We start from the raw sequence: 20,867 nt of genomic DNA on the forward strand, positions 1-20,867 counted from the left end.
GGCCATAGGGCTTCAAAGGACATTAAAGGATACATTGAAATTTCTATTCCCGTAAGTGCGAAATCCTCGTTAAATACTTTGGGAATGCTTTCTACAATGGAGATCAATTCTACTAAATTATAGACATTTTATAAGCATACTGCTAACAAGCATATCCAGACTGATCTCTTGGAAAAATTAAACATTGCCTATAAAGCATATGCTGAGCCTCAGTTAACAAAGTTTCAAATAATTTAATCTCCTAAATCACAAAAAAACAAGCATAATGTGTAAATTGCACTATTTAAAATACCCTTATACATAAGTATAAAAAATTGTGTGATCCCTTTGCGAGTTTGAGAGAGAGAGAGAGAGAGAGAGAGAGAGAGAGAGAGAGAGAGAGAGAGAGAGAGAGAGTAAACTTTCAATGTTTGGGAAACTGGAATTGATTCCTCACATCGTCGTCAAAAAGGTTCAACTTATATACCGGGTGTTTCAAAACTATTTCTAATATTTTTTTGATAATTAAAACAAGACTCTCGAATCCGAGTGGTAAGTCAAACTTCCTAGAAAAAAGTCAAAAAGTTTCTTGAATGGGCGGATGGTGGAAGAAAATTATGGGCGGTGGGGTTTTAGGGAAGATTTGGGCGCCTGAGGGTATTAGCCGGTATTATAAATATAAAAACTAATGAAGTAAAAAATATGAAAAATATAAAAATTATGCAAATCACTCTAAAATGATGACACTATGAATAATGAAAGCTATGCCAAATAAACTCTTTTGTGCTCAATTAGGGGAGGGTAGAAAAACCATAAAGTACAAGTCATTAAAAAAACTGTATATTAAGATGATTTTCCAAAATGCCCTAGTCTGAATAAACGTCCCACCTACTTTGTAATTTTTAAAAAAAAATTGTGGACTCCGACATTTTGACAAAATTAATTTCAGGGGTAAACTAAAAGTCTCTCCATTTTCTCAATTTAACATATTCTGGGATATTTTTGAATGCTTTTGAGAATATTCAAACCTTAAAACACAGTATCCAACGAAAAATCTACACAGTAAAAGAAGCATAAATCTGAACCAGACCGAAAATTTTTAAACTCCACCTTGTTATTCAGACCCCCACTTTTATTAGATTTTGCAATATTTTATCATAATTTATAATATACTTGGGACCTAGAGTACTTTAGGCGTACAAACTTTCGCGAGGACGAAAAATCGCGAAATTCACGACATTTACTTTCGCGAATTTAACGGAAAAATATTTTTCGCGAGCATGAACGAAATATTTTAAACCAGTATGTTTTTATTCTGAGCATGAACTTTCGCGAATCAAGACGTAAAATTGAGAATTTCACATGAAAAATGGCTTAGAGGGACAAGTACTTCTGGATTAGCTTGAAACATTTGTCCTTTGACTAGTAGTCTTTTAGCAGGCTAAAAAGTGCCATAAAAGTTACATTTTATCAAAGTTGGAAGTTTTTACAGATTTTTATTTGTCAAGAATTTTTCGCGAGCATTAAACTTTCAAATTCAGCATTGCGGACGAAGTAAAACTCAGAATAAAAACATACTGGTTTAAAATATTTCGCTCTCTCTTAGAGCCATCTTCAGTTTTTTTGAATAACAAAGACGTTTAACAATTATATTTAACGACGCTAGAACGGCATTACAATGACTTCTTCAGTTTTTGACGTCACGGAACATCTGGTACACTTCTTTCGCGTATCCGTGGCAGTCTTTGTTGAGACCTGATGGAGCCAGAGTTTGGAGTCTGCACATCCATTTATCTTCGGCTCGTTCTCTTTCTGCGGAGGATGAAAAGTCACTTTCTAGGATCATCACCTCAAGGTCAGCAAAGGAGTGGTCGCGATGGAAATGTTCTGCCAACTCTGAATTTTTCGGTCTCTTTCCAATGTCGTAGCGGTGCTTTGAAAAACGCGTTGACAAGGCTTCTCCTGTGTGACCAACGTACAACTTGTCATGGATCTTGCATCTGGCTGCATACACAACGTTCTTCGTTTTGCAGCTACCACCATTGGTTACACGTTTAGTGATACCATTGTGAGTGATTTCTGACTGGGTGACAATGTTTGGGCATAGCTTGCATTTACCACACGGTTTCGTGGTGTTTTGACGTGGTGGTCTTTCCAAGATATCATTTCGCACGATTTTGTTGGCGATTGTTTTTCGGCGGCGGAAGGCGACTGTTGGAGTTGAAGGGAAGACGGTCGATAAGGTGATGTCGTTTTTGACGATGTTGAAGTTTTGACGAAGAAGTGATGATAGGTGTCTGAGAGCTGGATGCCATGTGCAGACGAAGATGGATTGTTGATCTTGTTTATCTTTTTCTTTTGAACGAAAGAGAGATTCCCGGCTGCTCTTCAGGACGTCTTTGTACGCGTTTTCAACAACATCGTGTCTGTACCCTCTTTTCAGAAAGTACTGAAGGAGTTGTTTGCCATGGTTGATGTAGTCAGCTACGTTCGTACAAATTCGACGGATTCTGATGAATTGTCCCTTCGGGATGTTTCTGATGACATGGTTTGGATGNACAGACCAGAATTAAATAACCGAAATTTGTGGAGGAAAGTCATCTGCTAAACCAGGAGTTATGGTGTGAATCTAAAAAATATTTCAATTACTATTGCATGATGCAAAAGATATTCAGATCAAAGATACATGTTACCATGTGGTCAAAGCACATGGTGTATGAAATAGAGCTTTGTAAAAATTTGTAAAAAAGGTAACCTGCGCGCGCTATTTTGGTGTTACTGCGCTATTGTTGATTGTCTCAAGGCGAATAAATTACGGCTTATACTAACCCACAAACAAAACACTCCACACGATACTAAATCTGGCTGCATCGTATGATTACAAACATCAACGCTCCATTTTTCATCAAACCCAAACATCTTGGAGCCTCGTTGACTGAAAAAAGAGCATTCTAGCAATGAGTTTCCAAATACCTTAAACCGCCTAAGTAGGTGTTTGATAAAAGAATAACATCACGTGTGTTGTGTTATTGCTTTTTTATACGAATATCTATGTTGAAATTGTCCGCAAAAAAACGCTTAAGGATATCACCATCATGGAATTCGGCAACAGAACCTAAGAATGCCATTTTTAGAGCATTCTTAACTGTAGATTGTCCCCCAGTAACAATTTCACGAATGCCATTTTATGTTTTTTTGTGTGTACCTTATTGGTATTATATTTCGCGTGTATTAAATTTGGCGGGTACTTAATTTCGCGATTTTTTAAGCCAAATTTCGCGAAATTTAATACCGTTTAAATTTTTCAAAAATACAAAATCGCGAAATTAAATACACGCGAAAATTTTTCAAAGTAGGTCGAAAATCGAAAATACTTATTTGTTTACCCTTAATTACAATTTTTGTCACTATATTTGGTATGTCTGCACCCAATATGTTGTTTTTCATACAAAATCAGTCATTTTCTTGCTTTGTTTCCACTTTTTGAAGATGCATAATTTAATGAATCGCGAAATTTAATACACGCGAAAACTTCCAGAAACTGCCAATCGCGAAATTTAGTACACGCGAAAAACGTTTCCTCGAAAAAAATTCGCGATTTTAATACACGCGAAATATAATACCAATAAGGTATTACATGTTAAATTTAGGATGAATTTTGATCCTAACCTAAGAATAATGTAAGAATATTTTAGGACGATTCTCCCTATTTTGCACATGAGAGAAAAAGGTTACACGAAAAAAATATCTATCTAAATTTATCTAGCTAATCAATTTTGTGGAATGTAACATCCTAAGAAATGTCGAATCTCTTATGAAAGGGAGATCAAAGCTTGGCATAATACTGTAAGGTACAAAGACTACAGACACCTCTGTACTATTTTGGAAATGCTTACTACTAAAGCTTATTCATTTTACAAGTTGATGAAGCTGTTTTATAACCTAGCTCAATTTTCTTGTTCCTTATAATCATTTCTGCTTTCAAGTACACACATGTTTTTTTATAAGCATAACGCTTATAAGCATATGAAGGCTCGGATTTGCAGAATTCCTATAAGCATAACATAAGCATATATGTCAGCCAGAAATATTTTCTAAGTTGTCATTTTATATTTGTTTATAAGGTTTGGTAGAGTTCAAGTAAAAAAAGACATTCCACAGATAGCTACATTCCACTGCTCCCAAAATCTGAACAAATTTTCACATATTTTCTGAAAATTAACTAAAAACATATAATAAGCATAAGCTATGTCTGGATGCTTTGATAACTTAAGCATACACGAGCCTGACAAAGGGCGTACACTTTCTTATAAAAAACATGCACTATAATAAACTTACTTCCAAATATTAAGAATAGACGAAGATTCCAACGTGCTGTTTGAGACTGATAGTGGGTCTATAACTGTCAATTTCCTCACTTTAGGGTGAAACAACTGAGAAAAAGAAAGGTATTAGACTATAAATGCTTTTAAAATCTTAACTAGACTAAATCAGGCTAGGAATAACGGGAAATCTCCAACCGGTAAAAACAGATAACACCAATTTGATCGGTTGTTTTACGGGCCCGACTGACCCTGAAATTCCAAAAAATCGAAATAAAAATAAAATTGATTTTGTTACATTTTTATTTTCATTGCTTTACAGACTGCCAAATTTTCAAATTTTGGTAGTTTTTCCAAAGTCCTGAAAATTTTATATTCAATTTTTCATTTTATCCATGAAATCGAGCTTTTTGTGTCTTTTTATTTTCTATTTCGCATTTTTGTCAAGATGTAGTAGTTTTTGCTGCCTTTTTAGGAGATTTTATAGGTGAAATTCTACTTTTATTTTTATTTTTTCGCCGACCGACCGACCCTCTTTTTTGAGTAGCCTAGCCCGTAAAACAACAAATTAAGTTGGCCTCACCTAAGATATTTATCAAATTTTACAAATCAAGTGTCTTGAATGTAATTATTAAAAACATCTCGAACTTAAGGCTCAACGGGAAAAAATATTATTGAATTCAAAGCACAATGAAAATAAAAAATCCTTCACATGATACCTGTACATTCAAACTAGATCTAGATGGATAAGAAGTCTATGAAGAAGTGCAGGAAGTGCACCAACTTCTAAGTTGCTTACAATCAAAATCCAATGATTCTGGTTTCTATTGTAGAATCCAACTGACAAATCACTTTCAATAAAATTGGTCTAGAAATACAAAAATAATACAATCCATGAATTTATTGAATATGTGTTATCATTCCTCGTCCTTAAACAATAAATAGGCCCTTTCATAAATTATTTAGAGTGCGACTCGACTCCTGCCTCGTCTGGAAACCATTACCAAGGTGATTAAATCCCTTGAGTCTTCAAAGTGTTACTTTTATAAATAGAGTTAACTTCTTATGAACTCCTCTGGGAATCAATCACGTAAAAGTGTGAATACCATATTCAAGCTTCGTTGTTAATTAGAATTAGTTGTTTAACATTCTTTCCTTTTTGAGACTCCCTTATAAAACCGTTCGCTGCGCGTTTTTAAATATTTTTTTACCTTGATTATTTTGGCTAGTTTACCAACATTGCTTTCAAAGATCTTTTTGAGTAGGGTGCACTCTAATACGTTGATATCTCTATCCTTGAAAATAAGAGGTGGGCACAAAACCTTTTACAAATGTTACAAAAGAAAATCGTACTGGGATGTACGTTTATATTATTTGGGTGTGATAATTTATATAGATATTTTTCGAATTATTCTAGGATAATGGAGTGTAAATTTCCACTCGGGTGGCAGGGGGTGGAGGGTTATAAATACAGTTTCCTGACAATAAAAAAAATATTGATCGACTTACTTTTGTAACAAATTTGATGTACGAGTCCATGACTCCATCAGTTAGCTGCCCATCATTGACAATATCTCGTATATGTCTGTTGAAAAGGGTATGACCCTGGATGTGTATCCGCACTATTTCATGCTCAGAGGTCTTTATTCTCCTCAAAACTAAAAAAAAAACACGTTAAAAATCACGATCAGAAGAGTTTAAAAAAATAAAATTATAGATGATTATTTATTTTTCCGTTCGGCTAATGTTTTTGTACTGTGAGCATCACATTTCAGCTTGCTTTGAAATTTAACCTGTATATGGCGTAATTTCTATAATTACCTTCACTCATCGGCAAAAGAGTAAAACAGCTGTTGTTTTCAAATTCTGAAAAAGAGGAAGATTAAAAGAGAATCAAAGTCTTGCATCTGATCTCTGAACGTTCACCTTGGTTGTAGTTCGTCAAGTTTCATGATGGGTGATGATGGTTAAGTATTTATTTTCATTGTTTTTGAAAGCAAATAGAAAAAGTTCAGAGTATTGTAAATCTATAAGTTTTAATTGACTCATTTGAAATTTTACAGTATAATGGCATAGTTTTAAGAAAATGCTTTTTACGGTTTTAGCAATCTAAAACTCTAGATATTCCCTCTTTGGGTCTGAACTCCAAATTGTTAAATATTTCTTACCGGGTAAACTTTCATCTCTTAAATTTGACTCCACTTCCTTGATTGTCTGTAAGGAAATGTGAAACACAATTTAAATCTCCGCAAAACTTTGTATTTTGTAATGAAAAGGATTAAGCAGTCTGTCCAAAAAAATGGCTTTTATCTGAAACTTCGAAGAGGTTTTGACCAGTGCCTGGGCCAGAATATCTCACCGGAGAGTTGGATTCTAGGAATGTGAAAGAATTAAGCGCAAACGGTTTTTTCCGGTAGTCTGTACATTTTCAAGCTCGTTGGATTCTTGGTGGTCTTCTTCTTGTCTTTTGGTCTCAGCCACTTTCTCATTGATCAGCTTGTCTAAAAGTGAGGTAAATGATCTTTTGAACTATAGAGTATTGTAAATCTATAAGTTTTAATTGACTCGTTTGAAATTTTACAGTATACTGTAATGGCATAGTTTTAAGAAAAGGCTTTTCTCAATTTTAGCAATCTAAAACTCTAGATAGTCCCTCTTTGGGTCTGAACTACAAGAGTGTTAAATATTTACCGGGTAAACTTTCATCTCTTAAATTTGACTCGTTGGATTCTTGAGTCGTTTCGGGTGATAATTCCTTTCTGAAAGTTAAAAAACATCAATTGTCAAATACGGATAAAATGAGTTGTGAATAACGTAACATATTTTTAGGGGATTACACACAATGATTGTACATAGGTACAAGAATCTTCGAGTTATGTTTTTTTTATTTTCATTTTTGGAAAATACGTGCTTGAAAATATATTTTTAAGAACTATGCAATATTTCAGATCAAAAAACCTGCAAGTTTTGCAGACCAATACTGGTATACAATAATGATATATTTGTCGTAAATACGTACAACCAAGCTTCGTATTCTTCTTCTTTTTTCTTGGTCTCAGCCACTTTCTCATTGATCAGCTTGTCTAAAAGTGAGGTAAATCGTTGGTTAGCCGTTTAAACGGACCTTAGTAAATAGTAAATATTGTATATCCCTTAAATAATCTAATTGTTCTTACCAAACACACTCAATACGATGTGAATCTCCACATAGTCTCTCCTATTGACGATCCCATTCAAGTCATTGGTGTCGGAGAACTTAGGGATAAGGGTCTTTGAGAAACCTATTACTCCAAGATCATCCAAGTACTTTAGGGCCTCGTAGAAAAAAGGTTCATTTTCCCCAAGAGCACCAAATGACCCAAGTGATGATTTCCCGATTAATGGGTTGAAGGTCGGTGACCCGGATCTTTCAACGAGTTCCTTCAATCTCCCATTAGCGTGCATCTGTTTCATACTGTCTATTAGTTTTTGTCGAGCTGTAAGTTAAAAAATGAACTGGAATCAGGCCGAACAGTTTATACACAGGCTTTTCAAATTCAACTTACAATTTAACCTAAAGGTCAAAACTAAAACCCCAAAAATTCGGACAATATTTGTTATAATTATAGTGTATTAAATTAAGACTCCATTTGCTTTGATTGTGTACTTTTTTTGTATCAGATTTTAACGATTACTGACCGATCATGTATTTAGATTTTGATCCGTCTCTTAGCTAAAAAAGAAGAGATTCTTGCCTAGCTTAACTTTTGCGCACTATTTTACTAAGAGGTCGAAGATTGCCCCCTTTCCTCCATTTTCAAGTCCCTTTGTACAAACCTTTGTCTTTCTCCTGCTGAGTTATCCCATTGTCACGCATCATTGATTGGAAATCTGAGTATAAAACATATTTACTACTGAAATTAAAGTATTAATTCACTGAAATTAAAGTATTAATTCACTGAAATTAAAGTATTAATTCACTGAAATTAAAGTATTAATTTCACACGACCCCCTGCTTACAATGGTTAGAAAATTTAGCATAAAGATGGGAAATCAGTCCTACTACTTCCTCATGATCTGGTTAAAGTTGTTGATTTTGTAAAATTGACCTCGTCCAATATTAGTCAAGATAATTGACCTGCTCCAGCAATTATGGTTTCAGATGGCGAAAGAAAGAAAAAATTACATTTTACTCACTCTTTTTACTTGACGGTTTATCTGCCACCTTCGGAGAAGATTTTCCTATGAAGAAAGAGTTCTCTGAATAAAGCAATCAATCTTTTATCGATATTTTCTTAGTATGGTTGGACACAAAAACATCCAAATTTCAGACCAACAGAAAGTCAAGGCGTGGTGATCCTGATTACCCATGGTTCCTTTCAACTGTGAAGTGTCATTAGTATAGTCAGATGTCCGAAGTCTAATTTGTTTTTATTAAACGATCTACGTGAACTCCGTCTCTAATCTAGTATGTTCAAGTTATCCACCTACTTGTAACATCAAGCAACTTTACAACATCCGAATGTTTGTCATTTTTCGTACCTACAATTTAAAAATGTTGTCATACAGCGACAAAAAGCCACTCACCCTATGGGCACGCAACGTCTTATGAACATCCCATGGACGGCTTTAAGACCTTTGGACGTCCTAGAAACGTACATTAGACGTCCAAAAGACGTTTGTGCCCATTGGGCAAGGTTACATGTAAAAGTAATTTGATAACCAGTGCTAAATTTTGACGAATCTCTCAGTAGGAATAGATTTAAGTTATTGAAATACTTACGTTTTTCGTTTTTTCTTGTTGGTGAGTCTGTTGCTTTACGTTTTGTTGAATCGTTTTGTGGAATAAAACCTAAATCAAAATTGTAAAAAGTTGCTTATCCATCGATGTCAAATGATATAGGAGTTATAAGCTGCACCTTAAGTATATATGATTGTAATTTGTAATATAATGGAATGTGAAAAACAACCTTACATTTGCTACCCTTGCTTGTTTTATCTTGAAGCACGTTTTCTAAAACTAGAAAAAATACATAGAAGATTTGATCATCAGTATTTTAAAATGAAGCAATTGAAATAATTGTATGTTTTAACACCAATAAAAGCTTTTATATTTACCGTCTAAGGTTCAAGATTTGCTATACTCAGTAGTAAAAGGACCATAAAGAGAGAACAGAATTTTACTTCGTTTGACTAGTAGTGGTGAATTTTGACAAAAATCAATCATTAGCTAGAGGCTTAGCATGGTAGAGGCTTAGATGAAATACTTACGTTTTTCGTGTGTGGTTGGTAAGTCTCTTGATTTACGTTGTATACCTATAAATCAAAATTGCAAAAAGTTGCTGATCCATCTATCTCACGAATGCCTGAAGACAAGCGAAATGACTTCCTTCTTGCTGGTGTGAATTTGAGGCTGAACGCACGAAAGTGTATAAAATGGAGTAGTAGAATAGAACGTTAAAGATGAAAAAGTAAAATAACCTTACCCTTGCTTAACGGATTCTGCACTCTAGATGTAGATGTAGACGTAGACGTAGACGTAGACGTAGACGAGGACGTAGAAGAGGAAGTGGAAGTGAACGGCGAAGATAGCATGTTCTCTAAAACTAAAGAATATAATATTTGATGTAAAAACATTACATTGCTTCTTGAAGCAATTAAAATAATCTTAAGTTTTATAACTTATGTATTGAGTGTTCACCATTTTTCGTACCTGGAATTTAAAAATGTTGCTATATTTTATTAGTAAAAGGACCATAAAGAGAGAACAGAATTTTACTTCGTTTGACTAGTAGTGTTTTGAATTTTGATAAAAATCGATTATTAGCTAGAGGCTTAGATGAAATACTTACGTTTTTCGTGTGTGGTTGGTAAGTCTCTTGATTTACGTTGTATACCTATAAATCAAAATTGCAAAAAGTTGCTGATCCATCTATCTCGCGAATGCCTGAAGACAAGCGAAATGACTTCCTTCTTGCTGGTGTGAATTTGAGGCTGAACGCACGAAAGTGTATAAAATGGAGTAGTAGAATAGAACGTTAAAAACAAAGATGAAAAAGTAAAACAACCTTACCCTTGCTTAACGGATTCTGCACTCTAGATGTAGATGTAGACGTAGACGTAGACGTAGACGTAGACGTAGACGTAGACGTAGACGAGGACGTAGACGAGGAAGTGGAAGTGAACGGCGAAGATAGCATGTTCTCTAAAATTAAAGAATATAATATTTGATGTAAAAACATTACATTGCTTCTTGAAGCAATTAAAATAATCTTAAGTTTTATAACTTACGTATTGAGTGTTCACCATTTTTCGTACCTGGAATTTAAAAATGTTGCTATATTTTATTAGTAAAAGGACCATAAAGAGAGAACAGAATTTTACTTCGTTTGACTAGTAGTGTTTTGAATTTTGATAAAAATCGATTATTAGCTAGAGGCTTAGATGAAATACTTACGTTTTTCGTGTGTGGTTGGTAAGTCTCTTGATTTACGTTGTATACCTATAAATCAAAATTGCAAAAAGTTGCTGATCCATCTATCTCACGAATGCCTGAAGACAAGCGAAATGACTTCCTTCTTGCTGGTGTGAATTTGAGGCTGAACGCACGAAAGTGTATAAAATGGAGTAGTAGAATAGAACGTTAAAGATGAAAAAGTAAAACAACCTTACCCTTGCTTAACGGATTCTGCACTCTAGATGTAGATGTAGACGTAGACGTAGACGTAGACGTAGACGTAGACGTAGACGAGGACGTAGACGAGAACGTAGAAGAGGAAGTGGAAGTGAACGGCGAAGATAGCATGTTCTCTAAAACTAAAGAATATAATATTTGATGTAAAAACCTTACATTGCTTCTTGAAGCAATTAAAATAATCTTAAGTTTTACCACCGTTTGAAAGCTTGGCCGACCTTTTAATTAGTTTTATGGCGTGAGATGCTAGGCAATTCGATCTGCCTAGCCAGGGTGCAGTATGCAATGCTGCTCTGCCACCCTAATCTCCTGAAAGAAGATAGTTGAATAGAAATTCTTTGAATTTCTTCATATATATACAAATGTAGGGAGCCAAGATATGGTCAAAAATTGCCTTTTATATTTGCCATCTAAGGTTCAACGTTGACTTTGTTTCTGCCATTTTACCGGGAGGAGAAGACGATAACCCTCAAAATACGAATCCGAAACTTACTGTATACACAAGTTTGAATTTTATTGTCTTTGATGTTCTTCTCGAGTGCTGGCGACAATAAGTTTGCTGTTAGCCCATTATATAAAAACCAACCATTTTTGGTATTTATATTTGCTACATAATGATTATTTCTGTGCATCGTGATAGCTTGTAGTGAAAATCTATAAGGTCGAAGAAATTTTTTGTTCATGTCATAGGCGTTTCAGAAGCATCCACCGAGTCAAAAACATAAATTAGCTGTGTTATTTAGCCAGAAAATGGTTCACGGCTTTCGACGTTTTTTGTCATTTATCATTAAAAACACGCACTTTCTTCAAACTAACTGAGTTGTCTCGCAATAAAAAAATAACTGGTAAAACTATAACGAGAAAATTATCAATCAATTATCGTCATCAGTATTTTTGGAACGGCACATAAAAAAGCCGTTGTATTTTAAGAACAGTCAGTAGAAGGAGCCACGGTATTTTAGGCACGGACAAACAAAAAGACGCAGGCGTTAAAGCGTTAACATAGATAGCATAAATGGGCTTTTCCAGAAATAGTCCGTGCCCCCCGTGAGGATATCGGATATCCAGGGGGTCAACGATTTTTGTTCAAAAGTGGATAAAATGCATTTTAAATTACTTACTCAAATATTTCGTCAGATATTGCCACTTTTAATCGAGGAGGAATAACTCCAAATGGCGACTTTGATGTCGTCATGAAAAACACCGGGAATAAATACGGTCGGTTCTGCAGCTGTCTTTCTTGTGACTTCCTTATTCCCTGACATAACGATCTGTCAGCATATAAATAAAAGAAAAGGTTGTTACATGCAATTTAAAAGATTCTCCTCCAGATTTTTCTTCGGGTTTTTAGAAACTCAATGAAATGATACTATTAGCTTAGAACATATTCATTTTTCACGGTTATAACTGTTAGAGAGATTCACTGGTGTTAAAATCTTTATCATAAGACTATTCTACAAGTTGATTTTTCTCTTAAACTGTTAAAATGATTTTTATTGCACTATGTTCTTAAGTCTATTCCCTGCTCAAAAATATGGAAATTCTAACCATACAGAGGTGAAACTAGCGAGGTTCAAAGGTTTAAGAAAATGTTAACTGTCAAGGTTTTTTTGGTTCAGTAGATAGAAGCATTGTTAATTTTTTCTTCCTCATTTTCGAAATTTTTGAAAGAATTTCCAAGCTGTAAGATCATCCACTCAAAATTATCTTTCCAAAGAGGTATTACTCTAAATGATATATTTTTACATCAAGATGTATAGAAAAAGAAAAAGTGCGAACTGTCTATTATTTTGGAACAGACTTTACAGGTAGTTGCTTTTTATCTTCACTTCCCACTTTTCTTGGATTTTTTCCTGCTAGTTGTTCATAAGTATTTTTTCATTTACCTATAACTTTTGATTCTTCAATCTTTATAAATTTGCATTTGCACCAAGCACAAAATGAAGTGAATCTGATTATCAACGTCATCAAAAAATTTCTCAAAAGTCAAAAGATATCAAACAAAGTTATAAGCTGATTGACTTAAAACGCTGTTGTGTCAATCACTGCATAACTTTATCTTGATTTTCACTGAGGATCAGACTTTTGAAAGTATAGCACTTCTCACAAGATCTCATTTTTTCTTCTTCATTTTCAACGGATACCAATTTATAAAGATTTAAGAATTCTAAAAATAGGTAAAAGAAAAAAGAGTGCACACTAAACTTTTTATTATTCCACTTATAAATCTTTGCACCAAGCACAAATACTGCTATCAAAAGTTAAAGCACTTCTTTGTGTCCACTGCAGATTTTCTGAGGCAGACTTTTTATATCCACCTCGGGATACTAAAAAAATACATAACTTTTTTTCAGATATAATTTATTACCCTCCGCTAGCAGCAAGTGGTTGTAAACATTTGGAAGACGATGTTTCTTTATAGTACTTTTGCACTTGGTCTGCAAAATCTGCTGATGTCTTTGCGTTATTTACAGTAGCAAAAGACATAACGTTATTGGTAATCATTCTGCATGATGTGTTAGTACAGGTGGATACCATGTTACACGACATGTAATCGCACAGATAGGGTCGGTAAACGATTTCCACCTCACTGAAAAAGAAGGATATTGTCTTTCCTGGGTTTGCTTGTAAATTCATATCTTTGGAAACGTTGAGCTTTGCGCCAGTAAATTCACCAACAGTAATATACGACCAAAGTCGTTGGAATTCTTTTGACTTTGGTATATCGTCGATGAATCCTGGGTGTGTCGAGTTAATATATATCAAAATACTGAACCATGTATCAAGAGGGCACGTGTTTATCAGCGTGAAATTGTGTATTACTCCACCATAACGTGGGAGAAGGAGACCGCTGTTCATTTCGGGACGTTTCCTGTGGGGGACGGGGTCTTGGTATCGGTATGAATGAATCTTTTATCAATTCAGATGAATCTAAAAAAAGTAAATTTGAAATTATTTGAAATGAAAAGCAAAATTTTGATTTTTGACGACTGGTAAGACTATGAACTCGATTGGAGACCTCCCCCCCAAATAGTTGGAAAAATGCACACACGTTCGACTTTTTCTTCTTTTTGATAAAATTATTAAAAACTTTGCAAGTTGGGTGCTATTCTTTTTAAAACAAAGATTTGACAAGATTCGTTTTCTCCCGGCAAGTCCTTGTCGACGTGCAAGTTAAAGAAAACACTCGAGAAATAAGCTTGTTTCATTACTTGTATCTTGTGTCTCTATCTTTACTTGTTTTCTTTCTTTCTGTTCTTTCATTTGACTATCTGAAAGAACGCCTAAATTGAAAATAGGTATATTTGTTTGAGAGGGTGTAATAGACACACACTGAAATTTATTTTTTTACACCATTAAGTAGAAAATTTTATCAGGTACCACGAGTATCCCATCTTGGGCGTTATTTGAAATATCACTGCAATGTTTGACTTTTTTAAATTCCTTACACGCTGTTTTTCTTTATAACGAGAAACACCTTTATAACACGGAATTCCGTGCTCACAAGTATCTTTTCAATGCGCATAAATTTGCTATCTAGCTGAAAGTATATCAAAAGTTATGAGCATTTCAAATTTTACTGACAGCTAATTTGAAATATACTTTAATTTCTGAGAAAAGTAATTCAAAAAATCCTTTGGTGCTAGAAACTTCATGAACTTTTCGCGAAAAATAATTGTACCTTACTGTAAGAGGATTAAGGGCTCTGACCATAGTCAGAAAATCGGTTATGTCTGATTTGAAGATAAAACTTTTGTTTCAGGTTCCTTGACATTTTTAACATAAAACTACCTTCGCAAATTGTTTGCTAATTTACTATGTGAAGAGTAATTACGAATTTAATTACAAAAATGACGTTATGAACTTTAAAAAGACGTTAATAAAACGTCATAATACCCTCTTTTACAAAAGATTCTAAGTTTTAATGAGTAATTAGCCTTTTTGTTTCGATTTTTTCAGATTTTCCGCAAAGAATTGAACCAGGGATTGAACTGTTTGAAAGTTTGCGGAAAAATGTTCTTAAACCTATTAGCCCCAAGTTTTTTTGATTTTTGTATCCCCAGGGAGGGGTAGAATCTACCACCCTCGGTTATTATTGATCTAGGAAAGTTATGACATAAATTTCCAGGAAGATGTCTATTATAGTCGAACCAATAAAGATATTTAGATTCTGATTAAAGATTCTGAAGATAAAAGGTTGCCCTTTAACATAATTGCCGGTTTTGCATTTTTCATGAAGATTCTTTCTTAAAATATGTGATGAAGATGAGTAAAACTTTCAAAATTTGATGACGTCATATATGATGACGTCATCATTTTGATTTTTTTGATTTTTAATTTTTTAAACTTATATTGTCAATGTTTGACAATGATTAAATAAATAGTTCAGAAGTTATCAGCACTTTAAGATTTTGAGTTTTAAAAGCGATGTTAGCTGGGTTTTAAGTCATGTTTCACAATAAAGTCATAAAACCTGATCTGGACCATCTATGAACTTAAAATTTTGCACAAGTACGCTTAATAAGATTTTCTTAAAAGTCAAAAAGTTTCAAGTCGTTTAAAAAATTTTTTTCCGAGATATACACAAAAGAACTCCAGCGTGGTAGATTCTACCCCCCCCCCCCGGGGTTAATAGGGTTTATTGACGTAAGATATGAGTGTATTTGTATGAAATATTGGGAAGAAAAATCCAAAACCACTATTTTTAAGATTTTGGTACAAAGATGCTTTTAAAAAAATTTCCGCAAATCTACAACCACCTAGGCCAAATATTTTTCCAAAAGATTTTTTCTTCGCCAAAACTAAGGTCCTTAAAGTTGAAATACTCTTCTTCGCAAAAGTCCTCATATTCTTCTTCGTGATTTTTTCTTAGTTCACTTTTGAAATTTTCAGATTCAAGAATAGTTGCTGAAGTTGAGAATAATGTATAACATGTCATAGTTTTGTTGGCTACTTAATTTACGCGAGAATTATATTACCCCTGCCAGTATTTCGAAGATTAACGAATTATTTAATGCTCGCGAAAATTTTAAAACCAGGATTATCAGGAGGCTTCATAAGTACTTATGCACCAAAAATTAAGTTTCTAGCACCAAAGGATAAAAATTTCTTTTTTTTTTCTTCATTTTTCATCTTCATTTTCATTTTTTTTTAATAATTTTTCTCGGAAATTATAGTGCTCTGAATTATCTTTTCAACGAGATGTAAGAATCATTAGTTGCTACAAGGAAAGGGAAAAAATAAGATTGTCATTAAACTAACCTTGACTAAGGTCGTGATTCGTAACAATAACAATGCCTTGGTAGCGTTTCCCGTCTTTTGCTAAATTTCTCAAGTCTTGAGGGGTTTTGATCTGGAGGGGCACATATTTTCCATGGTTGCCGATTTTAAAAAAATATATCGGTGACCGCCTCAAATTTGGAAAGTTTTGTACGAAAAATTCATTAAGCTCCTCTTCAGTTTGATTGATCTGTATTGACGCCGCCTTTATCTTTCCTTTGTCGTCAATACAGATCTTCGGATAACCTGAGATTAAAGCAATTTATAACAGGTAAAGAACATCATCTATGTATAAGCTACAGAAACGCAAGGGTGAATCAGGAGACGAGAACACTACCTTATCGAGGAAAAAAAAGCCGGTATTTTTTTGAGTCGGGGAAAATTTTAATTTTAATTAGTTACTTAATTAGTTAATTAGATAATTAGTCACTTATCCCCGAGTTTCTTCCCCCCGATAAGGTATATCACAAAATTTAGTAAAATAGATGACGTCATCAAGTGACGATGAAGTTTTTTATACCTTATCGGCCAAAACTTACTCGGCTCTAAGTGACTAAATTTTGGCTCGGTAACTAAAATTAGGGCCGACTAAAATTTTGGGGCGACTAAAATTGAGGCCGACTAATTTTGGCCGATAAGGTAATACAGAGATTTTTACCAATTATGTCAATCCATATTTGGTGCATACTGACAAACTTGTCAATTGGATAAATATTTCAAAAGTTATTAAAAAAGTTTTTCGTTTTAAGTGCTTGACGAGATGCTTGAAGGATTAAGAGTGTTGTTGAAAATAATTTTTTAGAAATCGTCAAAAATGCAGACCTGTATAGCTTTGGGAGCTAAATCTATATTTTGCTTTCTGGCAAAAGTAAAAAGATTGTCAAATTGGTTTGGGTAAATCAATAGAAAGATTTTTTAACGTTTGACCAAGATTCTTGTTTTTTTTGACACTATTGTATCTAAAAGTAATAAGATTGAATACCGTAGCCTTTTGACATGTGCCTTTTTACTACTGCACAATCGAGATTTTTGAATTTTGGCCTCTCCGACGCTTCAGGGAGATGATAAAACTTTATGGAAGCTCTTGATACACCAGGGCCCCGTGTTTTCTTTGTACCGGTGTTTCGTCTATTATCTATAATAGAAATTTAATTACCCAATTTCATTTAACTCAAACAAGTTTGACTCCATCTTCGAGTTCAGATTAGTGAGAGTACTTTTAGCGTAAGTACTTTCAAAGGTTGATTCTTCGGAATTGTGTAGAGCTCCTTTGTTAATTATAAGTTATACTCGTCTTTCTCTTTTTCTCGATTATGCCTTACGTAATCTTAATACTTTTTGCCTTGAACTTAAAGCTCGGAATATCCATAATTGTATCGTTTAAGAAACGTTAATAATGTACAGCCCGTGGCCCACAGCAGAGCGTTACTTACCATCCTTTCTGGCAAAAGAAAAGGTCCTTGCCAACTGTACATCTGCAAAGGTGTTCTCAACTTTTTCTTCAAACCCATCACCTAATAACAACGGGATATCCGCGAATGGCAAGTCATTCTCTTTCCATTCCATTTCTCTGCTGAAAAATAAATACACGCTTTTTTTATAAGAATATCTTCTATGAGAGTATCAGGGTGAAAATTGGCCAAATCGTAAGAATACCCTCTAGGATGAGAAAAACTGCTTCCTTTGTTAGAGCATAGTCCGTATAAAAAACCCTGGTCTGGAAGCCTTTTGTTTCTTTCCATTGTTACTTACTTGAACTTGTGTTGAGAAATTAGTTTGTTTTGCTCACTTTTTGATCACGTGATTAAATCTTAAACCAATCCCAAGAGGAGTATTTGGTAACGTGATCAAATACTGAGCTAGTCGATTTCTATCTTTTGATATTAACAAAGGAAAAAGCTAACAAAAAGTTAAAACAATAAGCTTCCAGACCAGGGTTTTTTATACGGACTCTGGTTAGAAATAAATTGAACCTTGAGGAAGCAATTTAATTTTAACCCAAATGTTCACTCAAAAGTCCAAAACTCTCAGATTGATTATTTCTCATGTTTGTAAAGAAGTCAAGTCTAAAAACGTAAGAATAAGTTAAGAATATTTCACCCTCAATTTTAGCAATTTCTTAAGAATACTTGACCCTCATCCAAAGTACACTATTCTTATTAAAAAAAGCGTTGTATGACTCTGGAATTTTTTATTGCAAGTAAAATATTCAGAATAAATATTAAATAATATTAACAATTTAAATCTTTAAAAGCCACAAAATAACACACCAGGTCCACCAGTGATGCCTGAATCCTTTTTTAAAGCCCGGGAGATAGCTAGGCAAGTGTATTGTACGGAGTGTATGGGTATGAACCGCCCTTAGGGGTGCCATTTTGGAATCTGAAAGTCTCTGCAAGGGTTGGGAAAATAGGAAAATTTCAACTTTTTACTTATTAAAGGAACCCATTAGTCAAATTAGCCACAATAACGCTATAAATAACTTTTATCCCTCCTTTAAAATCATATTGACGACATTCATATATAGTATATAGGTATCTTCTTTTTTCCAACTTTCTTGAATCGAAGCAGATCGGTAAAGAAGATGACATACCCTAGTGGTGTAGTATCAATCGTTTCACAATATTGTTCGCTGTTCTGTACTTCGTTTCTTTTCCTGAAATTAAGGTTTATCACCTACAGAATATGATGCGACTCGCACAGTACTTTGATATTTTTCTAGGGGAGAATCGATGAAGGAATACAATGACATTAGCACGATTTCTTTTAATTCCATCACGATTCCTTTGTAAGTCATAATTGATTTTCAATAAACTTTCTGTAGGGTTCAATGATGGAAGGAGGGTGAACAACAGGGGCGCTTGATTGCAGTATTCCTTAGAGTTCAATTCTTCTGTTCTATTGTTCGGTTTCCCGGGATTTGCCAAATGCCTAATGACGCTAGGATATTGGTACTTGAAATGTCAATTTGAGAGAGGGAGTCCCCATTGTCAGTCATTTCAAATCAAACAAAGGAGCCAGAAAAAAGGGAAAAATAACATTTGTGACTTTTTACCGCAGCAGCTTTCAAATTTTTAGGATTTTGAACTGTTAGGGGGCTTTTGAACTGTTAGGTAAATACGGCGTTGATATAGGGATTCCTTTCTGTTTATTTTTTTTGTCTACATCGATCGACCACCTCAGGGGTCAATGCCCTTCACACTTCGAGCTTAATTTCTCGCACATTTAGTCTAGTGAAATTGAATTTTTAGTTTGAAATTCTTGGTGGAAGTATGTTCCCTAGAAACACCGGAAAAACCCGCAATTGATTCGAAAAGTTTAATTCAGTGAAGACCTTACCTATTTTGATCTTGATAAAATAACTCCAATTCTTCGTTAGAAACTTCATTGAGTAGCACACGGTGGAACATTCCTTGTCCCTCAGGAGTGCTGCTATCAATGTACATTTCTTTTGGGAAGGACGACGATACGAAGTTTGCCATAATGAACTGTGATTTTATTATTTATATTTTATATCTTTAATAAAGGTTCGAAACTTTTCAAATCAAAATCACTTCTAACCTTCTAAGGGTCTTCTAAGCACTTACCTTTGTGAAAATAGACATTCGCCAAATTCACGGAAATATTTGATCAACTTAGTAGTAAATTTCATCAATTTTTAAAAGAAATTAAATACAATAGATTTTGGAATCAAATCATTTTAAGGAGAATAGCGCTGAAAAGGAAAAATTGTGTTTTATTAGGGTGGTCTCATTGTCAAAATGTTCCAAAAAACCTAGTTCGTGTACCCAAAATACCACTTTCCAAATTTGGGTTGGTGGAATGGTGGAATGACAAAGATTTATTCATCTCCACCTGATCATAAAGTGGACTAAAAGATTAACTAATATGATACGTTAAAACCTTTAAGTTTTTACATTAGTAGTTCTACACTCACCCACCCATAAGAAATATGGTGATAACAATCCCCATCGAGTTTCAATCCATTATTTTTACCCCCCCCACTGGCTGAAAAAATCCTGCCGGGTTTGTGAGGTGTGGTTGTATAAAAAGGAAAATTAAAAACCCATTGCCCCAAAAAAAGATTTAAACGTCTTCCCTAACTGATTTTCCAGGCACGTCAGACAACTTCGCCTACATTTTTCTAACTAAACATCTAACTTTTCTAACTAAACTTCTGTTTAAACAGTTTTGAAATCTTAGAAAAATCTCGGGAAAATCTCTAAGTTTTGTTTTGAATGGAAATTTCCCTTTGTTACAAAGTGTGTCAGCTTTTCATATTATAAAGGGTCTTGATTGTTATAACAAAGTGCGTCAAGTTGTAAAAAATACAAAGGGTGGCATTATTTCAAAATGCGTTAGTACAGCCCCCCTCTATCTGATTCGCACGCCAGGGGCCATGTCTTTAAGAAATTCCCTGCTCCAGAATCCCAATCTCTAAAGCAAAAAATCTAAGGGGTACTTTGGAAAACAGAAGAGCATTTAAGGGGGATAAGGAAATAAGGGCACAGTACAAATGGAATTCCAAATTGAGGGGGGAGAAATGGATAAGAGGTAATTTGCTGTTCAAGGGGGGACTGGAAAACATGGATGAAGCCATGACATTAAAGGAA

General features: G+C 34.3%; 1 protein-coding gene across 4 annotated transcripts; it reads right to left on the reverse strand.

Annotated features, from left to right (window-relative positions):
* Nucleotides 1-2,547: 2,547 nt before the first annotated feature.
* Nucleotides 2,548-19,773, reverse strand: LOC136802958 (uncharacterized protein DDB_G0284459-like). Of its 4 annotated transcripts, XM_067059687.1 has the most exons (30): nt 19,594-19,773; nt 18,848-18,910; nt 17,688-17,827; nt 17,237-17,389; nt 16,237-16,500; nt 13,343-13,905; nt 12,096-12,245; nt 11,468-11,628; nt 10,953-11,096; nt 10,738-10,782; nt 10,354-10,485; nt 10,133-10,177; nt 9,767-9,886; nt 9,552-9,596; nt 9,256-9,300; nt 9,064-9,132; nt 8,772-8,822; nt 8,478-8,522; nt 8,118-8,171; nt 7,478-7,777; nt 7,321-7,384; nt 6,993-7,060; nt 6,726-6,802; nt 6,470-6,515; nt 6,123-6,167; nt 5,811-5,959; nt 5,513-5,596; nt 5,101-5,169; nt 4,318-4,412; nt 2,548-2,914 (listed from the first exon to the last, which is right to left on the reverse strand). In XM_067059687.1, the coding sequence occupies exons 6-30, from the start codon at nt 13,831-13,833 to the stop codon at nt 2,755-2,757; spliced, it is 2,754 nt and encodes a 917-aa protein (XP_066915788.1). In that variant the 5' UTR covers nt 13,834-13,905; nt 16,237-16,500; nt 17,237-17,389; nt 17,688-17,827; nt 18,848-18,910; nt 19,594-19,773; the 3' UTR covers nt 2,548-2,754. The 4 variants fall into 4 exon arrangements, with proteins under 4 accessions (XP_066915788.1, XP_066915790.1, XP_066915789.1 ...); XM_067059689.1 differs by lacking the exons at nt 13,343-13,905; nt 16,237-16,500; nt 17,237-17,389; ... (1 more) ...; nt 18,848-18,910; nt 19,594-19,773 and adding an exon at nt 10,572-10,598 and having other exon boundaries at nt 9,767-9,880; nt 12,096-12,218; XM_067059688.1 differs by lacking the exons at nt 13,343-13,905; nt 16,237-16,500; nt 17,237-17,389; ... (1 more) ...; nt 18,848-18,910; nt 19,594-19,773 and adding an exon at nt 10,572-10,598 and having other exon boundaries at nt 12,096-12,218.
* Between the last annotated feature and the right edge of the window lie 1,094 nt (nt 19,774-20,867).

This window comes from Clytia hemisphaerica, unplaced genomic scaffold (genome assembly GCF_902728285.1).
Source record: "Clytia hemisphaerica strain Z4C2 unplaced genomic scaffold, Clytia hemisphaerica genome assembly, whole genome shotgun sequence".
Lineage (NCBI taxonomy): Eukaryota > Metazoa > Cnidaria > Hydrozoa > Leptothecata > Clytiidae > Clytia > Clytia hemisphaerica.